The following is a 19,136-nucleotide window of genomic DNA, read 5'->3' as shown; positions in this document are numbered from 1 at the left end:
CACTTAGTAACACAGTGCCTAGAGCACAGCCATTGCCCAGTCTTCTCCATGCAACTGATAGAAAGTCTTAATACAGGAGCCTAGGGGATGTTGCTAAATATCAAAAAGTGACACTGCCAATGGGGCTTTTATTTCAGCATTTAGGAAAGATTCAGAACTTTCCCTGTTCCCTTTAAAATGACCGTGTTCCCAATACAGGCCGGGCAATTGGGGAAACTGTAGCTCTTAATACTTTCATACATGGTTGAGAATTGTTGTTATCTCAGGAGCTGGGGGAGTTTCAGAGAAGGAGAATCCAACACCTTCAAGGATCCTCCTTTCCCTTGAAAACAATGATATTAAACTGCCCTAACTGTATATGTTTGTGAAACAAGGTTTATGAGTAGATAACAGGAATATACACTCAGCCACTAATGAAGAGGCTTCACTCTGCCAACCAAAGGAACTGGGAAAGAAGGAAAGAAAGTGGTCAACGTGGAAATATTTAAGAGAGGCACATCTTACTAGTTATACCTCTACTGTTTGCCTGTCCCTTAGGCAAGGCAGTAAACAACAGATTAGCTAGTAAACAACAGATTAGCTAATAATCAATGTGGAGACAGATAAAGGGTATTGTCTTTGGTTAAAAGACATTTTTTTAAAGAACAAAAGTTTGCAAAACTCCATTTGGCAATGGTAAAAGTGGGGTGGTGGTTTATATTATGAGAAAATCTCAAAATTCCTTCTTTTAAACTACCAGTACTTGTATGTTTGGTGTAAAAGCACGACCAAGCAAAGCATCAATAAGGCTGCAACTTCCATTTCCACTGATACATATAGTTCACTTGCCATAAGATAGTTATTTCTGGGTTGGGCACTCATTATCTTTTGGTCTAATAAGTGTCTATGGAGAAACAATTCCCTGCTTGACAGAAATAATAAAAAGATGTGAACAAGAACCAAGGGTTGCAGGAAATTTTATGTTTTGTTTTAAAAAAAATAAGCAGAAGGGTTTCTTGCGCATTTTATGACTGACTCTCATTTGGGAGGTCCACAACATGTCCTATTCTCCCATGAGACTGGCCAGGGCTGCAAGATTTTGTCTGTTGGTGGCTTCTTCCACAGCTTTCCCTAGTCACCGCTGTTTCACTTAAGCCATCTGGACTGTTTTATTCAACCACTGACTTAACGGATCATGTAAGGATTCCTTATTGGCATAATGCTCTTGCTAAAAGGTCACTAACCCCAATACCCTGACTGGCCTAAGAAGAAGCCAATGTAAGTTTACATAGGGTGGAAGATTCATACCGGATGGTATTGGGAAGCTTCTGAATTATGGAATTAGTTTGTCCTTTTCTATGAATTAATTTTATTCTTTAAAGTCACCCTGCCAGGCCTTTTGAAGTTGCTATTTTCTTCCTAATAGTTTCATGGGCTGGTTAACAGATGTAATAAAGAATTATTTGATTTAAATAGTTTCAAATATCTGCTGCACAAAAAATATTCACCTTATGAACCATCCTTACTATATACTTAGCAAGAGCAGACAATCCTGAGTAGTGAGAAACAGAAGGAGGTACAGGTTATAGCAGACCACGGATTGAAACTTCCTGAAACTTGGCTTTTCATATGTTATGTGAACTAGGATTGACTGTGTCATGTTTTATTTAGGCATGACATATTATGTGAATACATCAGCTTTGTTTTGTTAACCTGAGCCTATAATTTAGTATGTTGTTCTTCATATATTTCCTCTCCAAGTGAATAGCAAGTGGTCTTTGGAGTTTAAATTGTTCAAAAGAATCTTGAAGAAGTGGAGCAAATGGAGCTTAATCCCTGAGCTGTTGAGAAACAGGAAATGGAGCAAGGCTGCAATCTAAAAGAGCAGGAAGGCCAGAATGGGGGGAAAATGATGCATGTAGGGAGTTTTGGTTTTCCTTGACCAAAATTTATACCATATAAGCTAATGGAGGAGGACAGGGAATATCCCATTACTCCAGGATCAGATAAAGCATTTAATCACATTTGGATTATACGACCAAGATGACAAATGATTTTGCTTCTTGAATACTGGTTTAATTCTAAGCTTCTTGTAATTAGGGGATGTTATTTTTCTTGAATAGATTTATTTCCAAGTGCAAATGGTTTCTGATGAGAATGTGCATTGGAAATTCAGGCCTACATTCAAATCCAAATGCAGTTATGCTTTTACTGTTTTCCTTTAGCCCAAACCTCGCACTTTTCCAATCTCAGTGGCCCCTTACTGTATCATATCATGAAGGAGCAGCTTTTTCCTCTGAGGTTTTTAAAGTGCTTGTAGGAAATAAGAAACAGCAGCAGCCTGGCTTCACGACCCTCCCCCCATCGGCCCACAACTAACATCTACCAAACTGAAGATTTTGCCTCAGCTACTGTGTTGGGTGGGGAGAAGGGGGATCCGTTCTCCCGCCTCCAATATTCCTTCAAGGCAAGACCGCCAGTACCTTCTCTCTGCTTTTCTTCTAGTGCCTGTTTTCTCATCAGCCAGGACTTCACCTTAGCCTCCCTCCACCCATGTCCACTTCCTCACATAATGCATAGTTGGTTCCAACCAGGGATGGAGCAAGCGTGGCTCCAGGTAATCTGGCAGAACTACTATCATGCTGGCTGGGCATTCAAGGAGGCTCAGAGAAGGTTATCAGAAGAAATCTTCTGTTTTCCTCTTCCTCCTTTCATTGCCTCCCAAGAAAGGCAGCAAACCAAGACTTTGGGGCCTGGCCAGTCTGGAAAAAGAAAAGTGCTAAAGCACAGGGAAGTCTCTAAAATGGAGGGCTGACAGTTTGAAGGGAAGGAAGGCTAAGAAGCCCCCCCATTCTTAAGTGATTGCTTCATCCCACTATCTATTCCTAAAGAAGAAGGACTCTTTCTAATCTCAAGGGTGGATTTGACCCTCCTCTCATGCCAAAATATATATGAAGAGTCTGGAAACAATGAATCCCACTGCACTTTCTCTTGCCTTGCTTTTAAAAAACTTTTTATAGAGGGCAGAGCCAAGCAGAGACTGCCTTCCCCACCTCTTTTTATCCCTTCTTTCCACCCACAAAAGTTTTTGACGCCAGTTGCGTCCTGCTATCTTATCAAGTGACCAGGCAGCCTCCCTAAAAAAACTAAGGAGAAAGACCATTGCCAAATAATGACTTTTTCTCCCCTCCCCTCCGTTTCTTAGTGCAGCTAATATATGCAAGTACTTATTAGCATCTCAGAACTTGAACCCCCCCCCAAAGATGCTCCCATTAGTCCACTGCATCCTCTTCCAAAAACAGAACCCCCCAAAAAAGTTCTGACCTACCACCCTTGGGGATGCAGCCCCACTGCAAAATGAAAAATATTAAAAATCGAACAAGTCCTGGAGCCCTCTTGGGTATGCACTCATAAATAGGCGCTGAGCGAAGCAACGACACCCCCACTTCCCATTTTCCTGCACCCCCTGCTCTCTTCCATACCTGCCTGCATGTCCCAGCGCTGCAACAGCCACGATCCTGTCGAGGGAATTCAAGCGAGGGGGCTCAGCGAGGAGGGGGCGCAGAGGGGGGGGGCTCGCCGCCAATGTTCTTTGTCTGGGAAACTCCGGCCCACGTGACGACGGGCCGGGCTCCTGGTTGGCCAAAATGGAACGGGGGGTGCGAGAGAAAGGTGACGGCGCGGGGGGGGATTGGGGACGGCAAAAGTGCTTTGCAAGGCTGGTCTGCCTGCCCCGGGGGTGGGGGTGGGGGGCAGGAACACAATATACGGAACCAGCGCCACCTCCCCTTCCCAGCATGGGGCGCAGGCTTCTCCCAAAGTTGCAAAGAGGCCTTCCAGCCATTTGCGCGCCAGGGTGGGCAATCACTGGGCTACAGTCGCGCCAAAGGGATTAAGCTCCACTTTTCAAAACTCTTGATTCGCACTCCGGATCAGCGGAAAAACGGGACTGAGTCCGCCTAGTTTCCAGGCGCTGAGCGCCGTTCGGGGAGGAGCTGCAGAGACGAAGGATGCGCGGCCGCTCCCGCTGAGAATGAAATGCCAACCAACACCGGTGGCAAGTACAAGTGCATGTGGAAAGTACAAGGCCTCTCCAGCGCCATTCAAAGCCAAAGGGCTCAGCCTAAAAGTACTTTTCCGTTTGAGTTTCTGGCTCCCACCTCATAGCACGGCGGCGGCAACAGGATCTTGGACCACAACGCTTATTTGCACCTCATTAAATTGCCACGGTATACGCCAGCCACCCAACCTGCTACAGGCACAGCCTCTGATCCGAATAGGGACGGAGCCTGGGGGGGTTCGTTGTGGAAGAGGAGCCATTGAACTGTGGAACACGGCCTTAAGAAGCCTGCACAGCAACTATGGTTAGCAAAGGGGCATTTATCGTTTTTAAACGTAAACTATGCCCAACTATTCTCAGCCCCCAGAGGTGGAAGAAATCCCTCCAGCACGAACCAGCACCATCTTTGGTAAAGCAGAAGCCACCTTGAGGAAGCCTGACATCTTACATGTGCTAATCTTTTCATAAGCACTGCACACGAACTTATATGGTGGCAATTCTGAATATTTTTGGAAAAGCAGATATAATGCTCAATAAATACAATAAAATCTAAATACCAGTTTATATTACTCCATTTATGACATGAAAAAGGCAAGTTAATTGAAATGAATGGCCTGAAATCTTGGCACAATGACATACTGCCTAGCATTTACTATATAATAACCGAAATGCTAGCAATGCTGCAAAGGAGGATCACAATTATCTCCAGACAAACTTACCAGAAACAAACCTTTGCAAAACAACGTCTATGAGTATTGACACAGTAGCTGTGCTATAGCAGCACAATTATCAAAGTCTTAGGCTTCCAGAGTACTAGATTCTATGGGCCGTAATTCATGAATGATTTGTGCAAATGATTTTAATAGGGCTGAGTTACAAAAAGACCCTAATCAAGAGATTCTGAGTGTTTTAGAGGATGTTTTTATAGTATTAGTGAACATTTATAGAAGGTGGAAATAGTATCTTTCAATTATAACTGAGCGATGTTTTCTTGGTTTTGTTTACCTCCACCTTTCACACAAAAGGGGGTGAGACTAGTTTGTCTTGATTGGTAGCACTAGGAGCTGTCCATCAACATTCCCAGGTCTTTTGCTTTCTTTTCAATCTATAGGCCCACAGTCATGTACAATCTTTGGTTCAACTACCAAGAACTTAAATACAGAGAGCTGTACTTTCATTTTACCATCTCTTCTTACTCCCATTGCTTACTCTCACCACCTTTATTATTTGCTCACATATTGTTGCAATACAGATTTGTACGGCTTTTGAGGGGGGGGAAGGATAGGGAACTAGGATCTGTCATTTGCATGTGTAATTCTATAAAGACAAATCAATGAGCAAACAAAGGCAATATTGAGCATAGTACAATATGTGAGTTCTAAGCCTTAGAAATGAAAACTGGCGGGGTGAATTGGAGCTAGTCATTCTTTCTCAATCCAGTCCACATCCCAGAGTTGTGAGGAAAATAGGAGGCAGGAGTATTTGGTATGTTGGTTGCATTGAATTATATATAAAAAGGGGGATAAAATATAATAATAATATATTAAAGCATTACATTAAACTATTTATTTAGAAAGCACGTTTACTAAGTCCAAGTATCAAAATATCTGTAAGAATCTGCTGGGAATCTTCAGAAGGTGACTTCTGCTTTCTGCTTTACTCTATGCTTTCCGTAAGCAATTAGTTCAACTTCTGACTACAGCAACATTTCTTTTTCTTAGCAGACCAGCCAGAGGAAAGGGGGATGACAGAAAGAGAGGGGGGAGAGAGAGGCAGCTCAGGTGTGGTCTTGGTCCTGCCCATTTCTGGTATGTACCCTTACTGCACAGGGGAGGCAACTACCAAATAGGGAGAAAAAGCTGCTACCACAATGTAAGGTAATAGATTTCTGAAGCACAATGGCTTTAACAGGTAACAAATTCAAACCACCGAAATCAAAGTTCTGCATGAATATCTCTGGGGACAAAGTGCAGATGTGGAAATTTGGTCTTAGAACACGTATAGGCTGCTACAAGTGAACATTACTGGAGGGAAGAAATATTCTCTCTTCATCATACTGACACCTGATCAGCCTAGCTGGGAAAGGAGAAGAAACGACCCGTGCTCCCAAATAGTTTTAACTAGGTCAGTACTTGCACAAACAGTCATTTCGTTTGTGTACACTTGGGGATACTTGTGCTCTATCACTTGCAAGACAAGCATCAGCAAGAAGGGGAAGGGGAATACTTGCACAAGAGTTTCAGGGCAGCCTGAAATTTCATTTCCATTTTCTTTGTGTCCGTGGCTACCTCCTCCTCTGCAAGGGAGCATGAATGAAATGTCACCTTCTGCTTCTTCCCCCTTCAGGGGGATTCAGTTACAACATGCCGGCTTCATTCCACTGGAAGGGGAAAATCCAGCCTTGGAGGCCTGGAGCAACAGCAGTTACAGTTCAAAGCAAGTCAGAGAGTTGGGATACTTTTAGATGCACTTCCTTTAAGAAGGCAAGTGTCATATCGATAATGGTCCTGGTCTGGCCATTACTGATCTTCTGACCTAGTTCCAGGATCCTCCCAAGTTTTTTGGCAGCCAAACTCAGCACATAGTGAGCTTATATGAATGTAAGACAATACTCAGAGAAATTCAAAATTGAACTGTTTTTCTTATACTGCTGTGGAAAGTTAGCACCCACCCCTCTCCTAGAAAAATGAAATATTTTAGGAAATACTAAAAGGACAGAATATCCCCCCTAAAAGGGAGGGAGAAACTCAGCCCTCCCTCCCTAACCTTTGTCAATGGACCATTAAGGCCTACGCCAGTCTATTCTACATAACAAAGATCTACCTCCTTCAGGCAGAGCCATAATAGGAATCCCAAAGCCCTTTCATTGCATCATCACCCAGCAACAGCTCAACCAAGCTTGGGACCCAAAAGACAGCCAACAAAGTTAGCTAAGGCACACACCCCTCTGGGAGTCCGACCACCAATCAGAATACATTTCTTACGCAGGAAGAGGAAACTCCAAGGCGGGGCCCAAGCGAGGGTATAAAACTCAGGCTCTCTCAGCATCTCTTCCCTTTTTCTTCAAGATCTTCAAGGCATGTGAGCCTCTTTTTCCTCTGGACCTCAAACCACGTGGTCCTGTCCACCATTAAAAACCATATTTCCAAGCAGTCTCCATGTATCCAGTGTCTTTCTCCCCAGTTGGAGCTGAACTCAGAAGGACATTTCTTCCAACACTGCCTTAATCGGGTCAGCAACTTTTCTTCCACAGATAAATATGAAAAGGTGCCTTTTCTCAGGCATAATAGAAGCAACAAAGAAAATAGCTGCTAAGCGAGATGAACACTGAGGCAACACAAACTCTAGTGTTACCCAACATTGTTGGAAAGCAAAATCTCTTCTGAATCCATGAAGAAGAAAAGTATTTTCTTCTCCTTTATTCCCAGAACCCTTCTTCAAAGGAGACACAGGTCATTTATTTTCATTTCCTCCTCTTCTTTTTCTAAAAAGCATTCTGCTAATGCTTTTAGCATAATGCTAATGCCCCTTCCATTATGTCCTAATCAACCTACACAGAATCAAATCACAGAAAGCAAAAAATGGTCTACCTCAACAGGGATTTAAAACTCCAGCAGACTCGTGCAAGCAAATAAAACATTATGCTGCAAAATACTAACAAAGGGAACTTAATTTACTATAATGCCCAAGTAGGAACAATAAGCAATCCTCCTGGAGAAACTTTACTTTGACGTATTCACAGTGCTCAATGCCATGTTTTTAAAAGAGCAATTACTGTATTCCAAAGTGGTAGACTCTTATTATCCATGTTCTTAAAGGAGCAAATCTTCCAAAGTAATAAAATCTTATTTCTGCTTAGAAAGTACTTCCTGTTTCTTTCTATTTATGAACCGTTAATGCTCCATTATTTTACTTAATGTTGAAATATAAATGGACAGCTAGCTTAGGTATGAGAAACAATACATACTATACTAATTGTTTACCGTATTTCTTGATTGTACTTGGCCAATTACTTGTTTAAATATTCCTCCCTCCCACATCTCCTTTCATGTGGAAGACTAGCACATCTGTTATGCTGATTTCGTAATGCCAGGAGTTTGTATGAAAACATTAATTAGATTACGCTATTTTTTTTTAAATAGCCTGGCAGTGTTCTGCCCAAAATGGCAGACAGTATATAATTATGGCAATCCTAAATAGTCCCTTCCACTATTATCTTATCTCAATGTACATAGGAACATTGGCCCCTCAGCCACTAATGTACATAGGCAATGGCCCCTCAGCCACTAATACTTACAAACTTGCAAACCAGGCTTCTTTTAACATACAGGAATATGAAGTTTCCAGGCATAACCTTTGAATGAAAGCCAACACTGGGAACAAATAATAATAATAATAGATTATGCATAGTATAATGCATAGTAGATTATGCATAGTAGATTATTAATCTATTATGCATAGATTATGCATAGTAGATTATGTGCAAGTCTCATGTAACCTCAGTTAAAAGGATCAGGTAGTAGCAGATGCAAAAGGCTTCTTTCTATCAGAAACCCAGAAACATTATTGCTGCCCGTTATGGTACTTGCAAGTGCTATATTTAGGTATGGCTCTTGCTGGCACTGCAACTCCCTCAGCCCGCTTTCTTAAACCTGGCGCTCTGCTTCCAATTCTGTTGAACTACTGTTCTCATCTTCTTCCTCAAATCTTTCGGTTAAGTAGTGTTGAGGCTATTGCAGTCAAATCCACAAAGAAGACACCAGATTGGGAAACAAAAGTCTAGGACAGTGATGGCTAACCTTTTCCGGATAGAGTGCCCAAAGCACGCGCGACTGAACCCACAAAATGCAATGCGTGCCTGGCCCTTGTGTGTGCCCTGCCCTTCGTGCATATGTGCGCAGTCTCCTTACACATGCCTCGCCCCATGCATGCGCACGCGGCCCCCACGCATGCACAGCAGAGAGCTGAACACCAGCTGGCTGGTGGGAGGCACGTATGCATATGCAGAGGAGCTGAACTGGGGTGATGGCTCGCATGCCATCAGAGAGAGCTCTGCGTGCCACCGATGGCACGCATGCCATAGGTTCAGCATCACAGCACTAGGATATTATTCACTACCTGCCGCCCTCCCTACTTCTCTTTTATAGTATCTGAAGAAAGTGGTTTCTCCCATGCAAAGAAGTTGCTCTTCCCTATCACTCAGTGACATTTGAACCATGGCCCTTCCTATGTTGATTAGTTTGATCCTTCTCTGCTACAGATAGTCCTCAACTTACAACTGGTCACTTAGCATATTCGAAGTTATGATGGACTTCCCCAGAGCTACTTATGACCCGAAGTTCCAACAACTACTCTCCTCAGAGCAGTGGTGGGTTCCTACTGGTTCGGACCGGTTTGGCCGAACTAGTAGTAGTTTGGCGTCCTGGGTCGCTGGAACCAGCAGCAATCCAGGCCTGCCACGCGCTTGCTCTGCACAACCGAGACTGGTTCCCCAATCTCTTGTTTTTCAGTTCTGTGCATGCGCAGAACAACTTTAATTGCACTTTCAACATTAATTGCAATTAATGTTGCAAAGTACACACACAAGCAAACTAGCATTAGTGCCGGCCGGCACCCCTGCCTCACAGTCACATGACTGTATGTTGGGCACTTGGCAACCAGCCTGCATTTACAAGTTCTTGTAGGGCCCTGCAATCATGTGACCTCATTTAAGACAAATTTACTTTTGGTTTTTGGCAAAAATGGCCCACAGTAAAAAAAACAAAAAACAAACCAGTTTGATTTAAAATTATAGCATTTACTTTACAACCGTGGCATCGTTCAATGATCTCTGCAAAAAAATAATAATAATAATAAAATCAAGTAAGTCATGTGGGTGACACACTTTATGACCATAATCCATATTAACATAATCCTTATCACCATAATTGGCATTATGTTCATAATGATTAAGATCGTAAGTCGAGGACTATATTGCACTGCAGTGCACTTCTGATAGCTCTCTGCTACTGAACCTGGCTATTAAAACCAATTTCGTTGTATTTAAGTACAATGACAATAAGGATTATACTTATACTTATTTATGAAGAACAGACCTTCTCCTAACTGAAGGGTAGCTTGGCATTGATTCTCAATAATCTCTTCTGGATTATTGGGCCACACATAAACAGGAGTCTGCAAAGCACCTTACTGAGGCCTCTGTTGCTCCAGAGAGATGTGGCTTCCATGGAGAGCTACTCTTTATCTTGACTCGGGAGGCAAGGTACATCCCCTGCCTTATACTTGCTTACAGTGTGCCAATGGCAAAATGCTGCCAGGCAGAGCTATATATAGAACAGCCAGGGACCTGTTGCTAAGGAGACACAGCGGTTCAGCAGGAAGTCCAGGGATGGAGAAAGGCAGAGAAGAAAGCACAAGGTTCAAGGCTGGCGTAGTGTAGCTCTGCCCATGTCAAAAGGCCTTCATCAAATTGCCACCTTTTCCTGCCTCTCTTGCCGTAAATGCTCATCCTTTGCAGATTTGCAAACACCGAGGGTCCTTCCTTCACACAGCATTTATAATACATATGCATACATCAACAACTCCCAATTTTTCCACCTCCGGAGGGATTTATGTGCTGGATGCTTCTCGGGGTCTCTTGACTTGGACCCAGTAGTCCTGGCATGCACTGGCTTTCTTAGAAAGGCACCAGGGGCTGGGCTTGCCTGTTCCAACAGAAGCATTTCTAACTGTAAAAATGAGTCAGTGTGGAAGGGGAAAAATGCTATCTCCTGATCCTCTTTCAGAAGCCTCTTTTGGAAGTCGCAAAACAGTCTTGTGAGCCAGCTTGAACAAGCCTCAATTGCAATACCCTGTTTCCCTGAAAATAAGACCTCCTGGATAATAAGCCCAATCAGGCTTTTGAGCGCATGCACTAAAATAAGCCTTCCCTCGAAAATAAGCCCTCCCCCCCAAATATTGCAACACAGCAGCAGCCATGAGGTGACCATGCTCGCCGTCTCCCGCACCTCAAAAATAATAAGACCTCCCTGAAAATAAAGCCAAGCACTTATTTCGGGGGTCAAAAGAAAACAAGACCCTGTATCTTCCCAGGCACTTCTTAATAGCCCAAACTGTTCTTCAACAATAAGGAGTGAGGATGTCAAAGGAAAAACCTGGTCCCAGAGAGGGTGCATGTGTTAAGAACTGTGACCTTCTTTCACCTTATTCTTTGCTCGTGATATAATATAATGGTGGCTAATCCAACCCACTCCAACTGACACACTTCCACATTTATTTTTAGTTCAGTTTTTAAATCCCCGGGGAGTCTGTTCTGCTTACAAATTGCTCCCACGTCTCTTTGACCATCACCCATCTCACTCTAGTACAACATGTGCTCTCTCCACAGAAAAGCACAGGGGCTATTTTCTCTGTACAGCTGCACCTACTTGTTACTCTGCTCTACTTGTGGCTTTGCCTGCAAGTAGAGCATTTCCTAGCCTTCTGCCCCGCCCATACTACAGAGATTTTGGCTGGGGATACCTAAGGGGATAAAATATGAGCTGGTGAACAAAGGAAGGATATGAGCATATTATTACACATTTCTACTTTTACCGCAGAGAGTAGCAAATGGGAATAAAAACTCCATCAGTACTTCTTACTAATAGTAATACTAAAGAGATCTAAGAATGGTATTGACTGAAATGTAGCCACAAATCAGACCTTCACACTTGATCTTAGCCAAAAGGCCAAGAGCAATCAATAAGAAAAGCCACAGAAATACAGAAACAGAAGAGCAGCGATAAGCTAATTATGCACAGCAAAAAATGAAGCTTGGGACTCCCGTATTATAATTCCTACATACTACAGATATCTAGGATATCCTCTGCAGGGATTTACTGAAATATACAGAGTGTTTTGAATTTGGTTCCCAAAAGCTATTTTGGAGTACACTAAGGAGTGAACATGGCACCTATCTGGAAACATGCTGCCGTGAGGTGCTCACATTCTGTTTGTGGTTTTGGGTCCATGTTTTGTTTTTATTTATTGCATGTCTAGTAGTCTAACTGGGGGCTGCAGATGGGAAGTGTTGGTGGTTATGACCTTTCTTGGCATCCTGGAAGCCCTTGGAATTGTTCCTCAGTTATGTAGACTCTGGAGAGCAACCGTGAAGACAGAGTAGAGCAAGAGGCAATGAAATTTCTGGCAGCCGCAGCTGGCAATGGTGGTCCTGGAGCCTGAGGCCAGAGGCAGAATTAGTTACTAGAAAACATTGGCTGAAGGTCAAGGCTTAGATCACCACAGGAAGGTCTCTGGGGAAGAGTCCTGTGGTTTGACATGGTGTGGCTTCTCTTGTTGACTGGATGTGCTGAGGTTGATGGCTGGTGAGATTAGCCTGGCAACTGGCAAGTTGAGGTGGTCGGCTAATGAGCTCTTTCTGGATATGCACTACATTCTTTGTTTCCCATCCCCCAATTGTCAGAGTGGGATATTGTGTGTGAATTAGGGTGGTTCTGATCTGAAACATTTATGTATAGCTTCTTGGTTTTGAGTGCTACGTCTGCCTGTAACAAATCTGTTTTCATGTATAGTATGATTTCATAATGAATAAATGCTGATCTGGCATTTATCATCGAGACCTGGGTGGACCTGGAGGATGGAGTTCCCTTCTTGGAGGTGTATTTTGGGTTTGGCATGGAGAGGTGGTGGCTATTGTCATCCCTGATTTGTGATTTGTAATCTGTCATCTGTGATTCGTTAAGGCTCTATGGCACATATAACAATCTGCAAGACCCTTGAAATTGGGCTTTTGGGATTGCTATTTGCATACCACCATCTCTGATACACAGCATGATCCTTGTTTGAAATTTCTGGACTTTGTTGCCACACTGGCTACAGAGAGCCCAAGATTCTTAGTTATCAAGGATTTCAATTTTGCCACTAGATGATGTTGAGTTTGAAGTAGCTCAGGAGTTTATAGCCTCCGTAACAACCATGAAGCTGTCCAAAGTCATCAACGTAAAATATATACTGATGCTCATGCTCAGTTCCAATGTGATGCAAAAGTGCAGGATTACTGCTATAAGTCTGTGATTGCTTTTTGGCTTGCTGGTGTCACCCACCTTGCACGGAGACAGGGTCTACTGATTGGCCCGGTCCAGGCAACTATGGACCCTTTTGGGTTTCAGGGGTAGCTTGTGGCTTTCCCCGAGGACCTGATGGGTAGTTCACCTGAGGCCTTGGTTGCAACCTGGAATGAGTGGACGGCTGAAGCCTTTCCCTATGCACCAATCCTGAGGATTTTCAGGAAAGGAAGTGTCAAAGAGATGCCTGGAACACCACGGCACCACAACAAGGAAGACAAAGGGGGAGGAGTCTGACCAAACATAAGAAAGAGTTCATATTTACACAAAAGGTAAAGGTTTCCCTTGTCCAGTCATATCCAACTCTAGGAGGTGGTGCTCATCTCCGTTTCTTAGCTGGAGGAGCCAGCATTGTCCAAAGACACTTCTGTGGTCATGTGGCCAGTATGACTATATACTGAGGGGCACGGGACACTTCCCACCAAAGTAGTACCTATTTATCAACCTGCGTTTGCATGCTTTCAAACTGCTAGATGGGCAGGAGCTGGGACAAGTATTGGGAGCACTCAGATCTTGAATCCAGGCTGCAAGCTTTCAGCTGACCAACTCAATGTCTTTGACTGCTAAGCCATCATGCCCCCATTGTAGATGACATTGTAGCAATAAGAGTGCCACAACAGTGTGATTTCTCTGCCTTTACTGCATCCATTAATAGCTGAACATTAGACCTATTCAAGTGATTATGTAAATATTTCCATGCAGTTGTATTAATAATGGTATGGGATTTGTTTGCCACTTCTTCCCAGATGTTTTTCTGACTTTCTAATCTAATCAAGCTTTGGGATTTGATGGTGCTCTTCTATCCATCTTTGAGATAAGCCAAGGTTGACAGGTACTACCACAAGCAGAGAACAAACAAGCTTAGGAATCACAATTTTTCAAAGAAAGATTCTTTTTGAGAATTATGCAAAAAATATCACTTTTGGGAAATTTTGAAATATTATCAGTAGCACATCTGTAACACACCAGCATCAAAAAGTAAATTCAGTAAGTGTTATGAAACATCCACGTTTGAAAGAGATGTCTCTTTCATCGAGTATCCAATCTAATCCAGTTTGCTATTACCAACAGTGATCAGTTAAAAGATTGTAGGCAAGGTCTTTGATCATCTTGATCCTCATCTTGCTCCTGTGTCCCATAACACTGCATTCAGAGAGAGACTGCTTCTGAATATGAAAACTCAGTTTAACTACTGAAGTTTATAGTAACTGATAGCCCTATTCTATTTTAGAAGAATCAAGATGTACCAGGGTTGAGAACACGAGGGGTCCATTTCAAGCTTCAACACTTTTGTCTACTTTCCCAATCTGCAAAGACTGAAGTATCACTGTCAGATGCTATTCTATAATTCTCTATGAGACTGAGAAACATACGTAGTAGGGCTTTTTAGCTTTCAAGGGCTACCGAGCTACTAAAGCTTTTGTACTATCAAGAATCCCCTAGGAGCAAGTAGCATTAATTCCATTGTAGCAAAAGTGCCTTGTAGGATCTTCAAAACTGATATATCACTGAGCTGCAAGATTCTCTGCTACTTTTGCTGGAACAGAAAATAATCCCTTTGTAAACTGGAAGAGTAGACATTTCAGCTCCATCAATTGACTGAACAATCAACCTGGAATTCACACTGGAATGAACACAAGCAATTTTATCTTCAATGTACCGTGCAAATTGGTCATAGTAAGGTTCTAAAAGTTAATAAGGGAACTAAGATGGAATGGTCATTATTCCATCCAACCTCACCCACAAATATTGGATGTCATACTAAAAGGGATTACTTTGCCAGTTCTACCCCAAAGAACTGGCAAAGAAATCCCTTGCTACTCTATCCTATTTTCTTGTTAGATTCACTGATGCATTCATGTAACATATAATACTTGACCAAGCTAAAACACGCTTGTGTAGTTTATAGCTCAGCTCACTATACAAGCCTTTCCATTGCCCAAACATATTAGATTTACAGATTGACAGAGTTGGAAGGGACCTTGTAGGTCATCTAGTCCAACCCCCCACTGCCCAAGCAGGAGACCCTACACCAGATGGCTAACCTTTTTCCCATCACGTGCCAAAAGCAGGGGGAGCGCAGGGGGTTGTGCGCAGGTGTGCCCACACCCATAATTCTATGCATGGGACACCACCACCCCACACGCATGCGTGCATGACCCCTCTCCCCACACATGCGTGCATGACCCCTGCCCTCCTCCTGCTTTTAGTATGCGATGGACCCATGTTTTGCCCTCCCCAGGCTCCAGAGGTTTTCTAGGAGCCTGGAGAGGGTGAAAACGGCCTCCTCTGCCCCCCCCACCCCTCCCCCGGGGGCTTTAGGCGGCTTCCCTGAAGCCTCCGGAGGTAGAAAACTGGGAAATTCAGGAATGGACTTCCAGTTTGCACGTTTGGTTGTTTTTTGTCCTCCGGAAATGAAGGCCGAAGTCAGCTGGCCAGTGTGCGCATGCTGACAGGGCAAAGCCTCACGTGCCCTAACAAATGGCTCCGCGTGCCACCTGTGGCAGGTGTCCCATAGGTTTGCCATCACGGCCCTACACCGTTTTTGATAAATGGCAGTGCAATCTCTTCTTGGAAGCCTCCAGTGATGAAGCTTCCACAACTTCCAAAGGGAACTTCTTCTGTTCCTTTGGTTGATTGCTCTTATTGTCAGAAAGTTCCTCATTATTTCTAGGTTGAATCTCTTCTTGGTCAGTTTCCATCCATCATTCCTTGTCTGTCTAGGAATTCATTCACAATTAGGACTTTGCTGGGATTGGCAGATTTGGAAACGAAAAATTCCTTGGAACTGTCAGAAAACCATCTGGAATTCCATCTAGAATTTTATAATTTCCTGTCCCATAATTCTGAACTGCGAAAGTTCTCTTTTGAAGTTCAAAATTATGAAACTGAAGGCAACGTGTAGCTCATCTATCTTAATGTTATCTATTCTGACTAGAGAAATTTTAGGGAAAGAGTGCTTTCCCTGTTCTGTGGTTTCCTGAGTTCTCTTTCAACTGTTTATGCTAGGGATTGAACCTGGAACTTGTACATGCGAAGAATATGCTTTTTCACATCTTCCATGTAGCAAGAAACTGAAATGCTAATTTAAGTTGCTATTAAACTATCAAAGCTATATAAAATAAGCATTATAAGGTTACATTGCTGGTACCTTTTATTGTTAAAAGAGAAGCCACACAGCACGTTTGGATGCAGACAGGAAGAAACAGTCACCTTTCAAACCCTACTTCATTCAAACTGGCATAGCACCATAGAGTTTGGGAGACTGTGGTACCCTTTCAGAAATTCCACACTTTGCTGGTTGCCACGCCCAGAGACTATTTGGCAGCGGAAGAACCATTCTGCCTTTAATTGATGACTGCAACAATTCATCCAGTCAAGGCTATTACTCCCACAAGCAACTATCGGAAGAAGAAAAACAGACTATAACTGGGCTCACACAATGCACTAAGCCTAATTCAGAAAAATGTTCACCTAACATGCTATCCCTAAACAAATAAATTATAGTAAAGTTTAATGTGAGTGCCCAGAGTCTGGACTATGCAATGTCCTAAAACAATGGCTAACGTGAATCATGAATTATCCAAATTCATTTTAACTACCTAAAATGTGTGTAAATGTGTGTAATGTCAGAAATATGTCAGATTAGCTTGAAAGGAAACTTCCAGTCCTCAATTATTCATGGAAGCAGGTGGACGTGGCCTACTACATTCATAAAAGTCAGGCGTTCATTCATTTCCAGCTATCAGAAAGGTCCCTGTTGGTCTTCGTCCTTCCCAATTTGTAGGAGGAGTTACATGTGTTATCCTAATGCAGAATTTTCATTCTATTTAGCATTAATGACCACCAAAAGGAAGTTTAAAAATGTGCTGGCCCTCTTAACCAAGTTATCTGAAGATCCAATCCATGTACAGAGCTGTTAGAGCTGCTTAATATTAATCTTGATGTGTTTTTATGTGTGCTAGTATGTTGTTTGAACTCAGCTATTAAACGGTTTAATTATTATGTGAACCCAGAAAACTGATAGTTAAGATATTATGTGAGCACAACCAATCAAGGTACATTTAATCCTATTTCTACCTGCTGCTGACACTTACAAGTAAAAAAGTCTTGCTAAACATGAGTTTTCCCAGAATATGAGTTCTCTATCCTAGGTTTGATGACATAAGATCATCCTGGGCATCCAATGAACATTTGAATATTTGAAACACAAACCTCAAAGTTGGCTTTGGGTGCATGAAAGAGCGAAAGGAGGAGAGCAGAGAAGAGAGAGTGGAGAAAAGCAGGGGAGAGCAAGAGTGGAGCAACGGAGAATGCTATCCTAGAAAAAGGATCATACATATTTAACAGTCCAGGAGCAACAGGTCACATCCCCCATAACAGTTTTAAAACCACATTGTACAGAAGCAAAGCATGTCTGGAGGTGTGCATGAGCAAATACAACTCTATGGCAGCGGGCACACGCATGGGAGGATGTGAATGCATGTCCGCGTGTGCACATCCACACGCTTAGCACACAAGCCTGGTATGAAGGCCACATGAGAGACAAGCCGCCTCCCCCCAAAACCCCAAAGGTGTGCCACGAACCTTGTCAAGCTGAGCTGCCGCTGGGTTATCAGTCTGTGGGAGAAAGGTAAAGGAGAGGAGGGAGTTAGCACACACAACCACAGCAATCAGCACCTCAGACGCCATCCGCCACCTGCCCCAGGTGCAACAGGGCATATCTGGTGGGCTACCAAAAGGCAAAGCTTTATGGTGCCACTTGTTTTGCTTGAGGAGGAAACCCTAATCCATCTCCTTTGCTTCCAGATGATGGGTGACAGGATTATAATGTGACTCACTCATGGCTCTTCAGATGTATGCTATGTTTGTCCATCACAATAGATGTGAGGTGGAGCTGTTTGAAGATCAACACATAACTATTGTGCTAAGTGTCACTGTATTTCTGCTTTTAATCATTGCTGAAACATTTGCTAATCTGATTTTTTTTAAAAGAAAGAATGGTATACTGTAGAGAATAACACTGTTATGATGACTTTTTAAAAATACCAACTCTCCCATCACTTCCTTTTTTCAACAATAAAAAAACCTGATTGTATAGTCATGTTGCAGAACTATTAACACCATAATACAAATATTAACATTATACATTATGTTGCTATGTCCTATATCTCATCAACTTTTTTCTAAAGAAAAGGAAACACTAGACTGCATGGTTATATCTGTAGTGTTTGTATCTCAGCATTAATAGTGCGCTAATATATTCACACAATAATGCTAATTTTAAAAACATAATCTTTTTAGATACTGCCATTTTGACTATGATTAAAAGGGATTTCTGGATTTTTTAAAAACTGAACATTATAGAGTTACAGTGCTATTGTACTAATGCTCTCATTCAGAAAAAAATAGCCAGGAAATATTTAAAAGATTAATTAAGAAAATAGAGCCATCAAGAATCACCCCTTTTAAAGGGTTATAATAAATATGCTAGGCTGAATTTTTCTAATTTGCCACTGCCTGTACCAAATCCCCTTAACCATAAGAAAGGCAAATGAGTAGACTAAAACACACCTACAAAGATTACGTTCCATTTGCATTTAACTGAATGAAGGCAAGTTTTTCTAAAAGTCAACAAAACACAGAAGAACTATGAGGAAAAAGACAGAATGAAGGTAACAGGATGATGGGGCCCTGCTGGTGTGTCCTAAACTCAACCCAAATAAGTATGCAAGATCTCTAAGCCTAACTATTGCCCTCAATGGAAGCAGTTCCACATTTTGCTCTAGCTATGTGACTGAGATGATTTCAGAAGACCATTCTGATCACTGGGTCAGAAAGCAGCTTGAACTTATCCTGCAGTCTTGTTTAAGGACTGATGATGTGGTAGTTATTCATGGCTTATGAGCCCAGAGCTACAGCTCAAATTACTGTTAGTCTAGGAATGCACTTCCATCTCAATGTGCCCTGCAGCA

At 42.6% G+C, this 19,136-nt stretch overlaps 1 protein-coding gene across 4 annotated transcripts in view; it reads right to left on the bottom strand.

Annotated features, from left to right (window-relative positions):
* Window positions 1–19,136, bottom strand: part of DNMT3A (DNA methyltransferase 3 alpha) — a 118,349-nt gene that overhangs the window by 33,002 nt on the left and 66,211 nt on the right. For 2 of the 4 annotated variants that reach the window (XM_081943956.1, XM_081943957.1), the window contains exon 7: window positions 17,749–17,781. The exons of 1 other annotated variant lie outside the window; for it this stretch is intronic. In XM_081943956.1, the coding sequence (XP_081800082.1) occupies window positions 17,749–17,781 (33 nt within the window). Of the gene's footprint in view, window positions 1–3,461; window positions 3,483–17,748; window positions 17,782–19,136 lie in introns of those variants that run through there. One more of the 4 variants, XM_081943959.1, reaches the window with a different exon arrangement.

This window comes from Natrix helvetica (genome assembly GCF_964273705.1).
Source record: "Natrix helvetica genome assembly, chromosome: 2".
Taxonomy (NCBI): Eukaryota; Metazoa; Chordata; class Lepidosauria; order Squamata; family Natricidae; genus Natrix; species Natrix helvetica.
The sequence above is the reverse complement of the archived record's forward strand: the minus strand, read 5'-3'. Positions and strand labels throughout refer to the sequence as shown.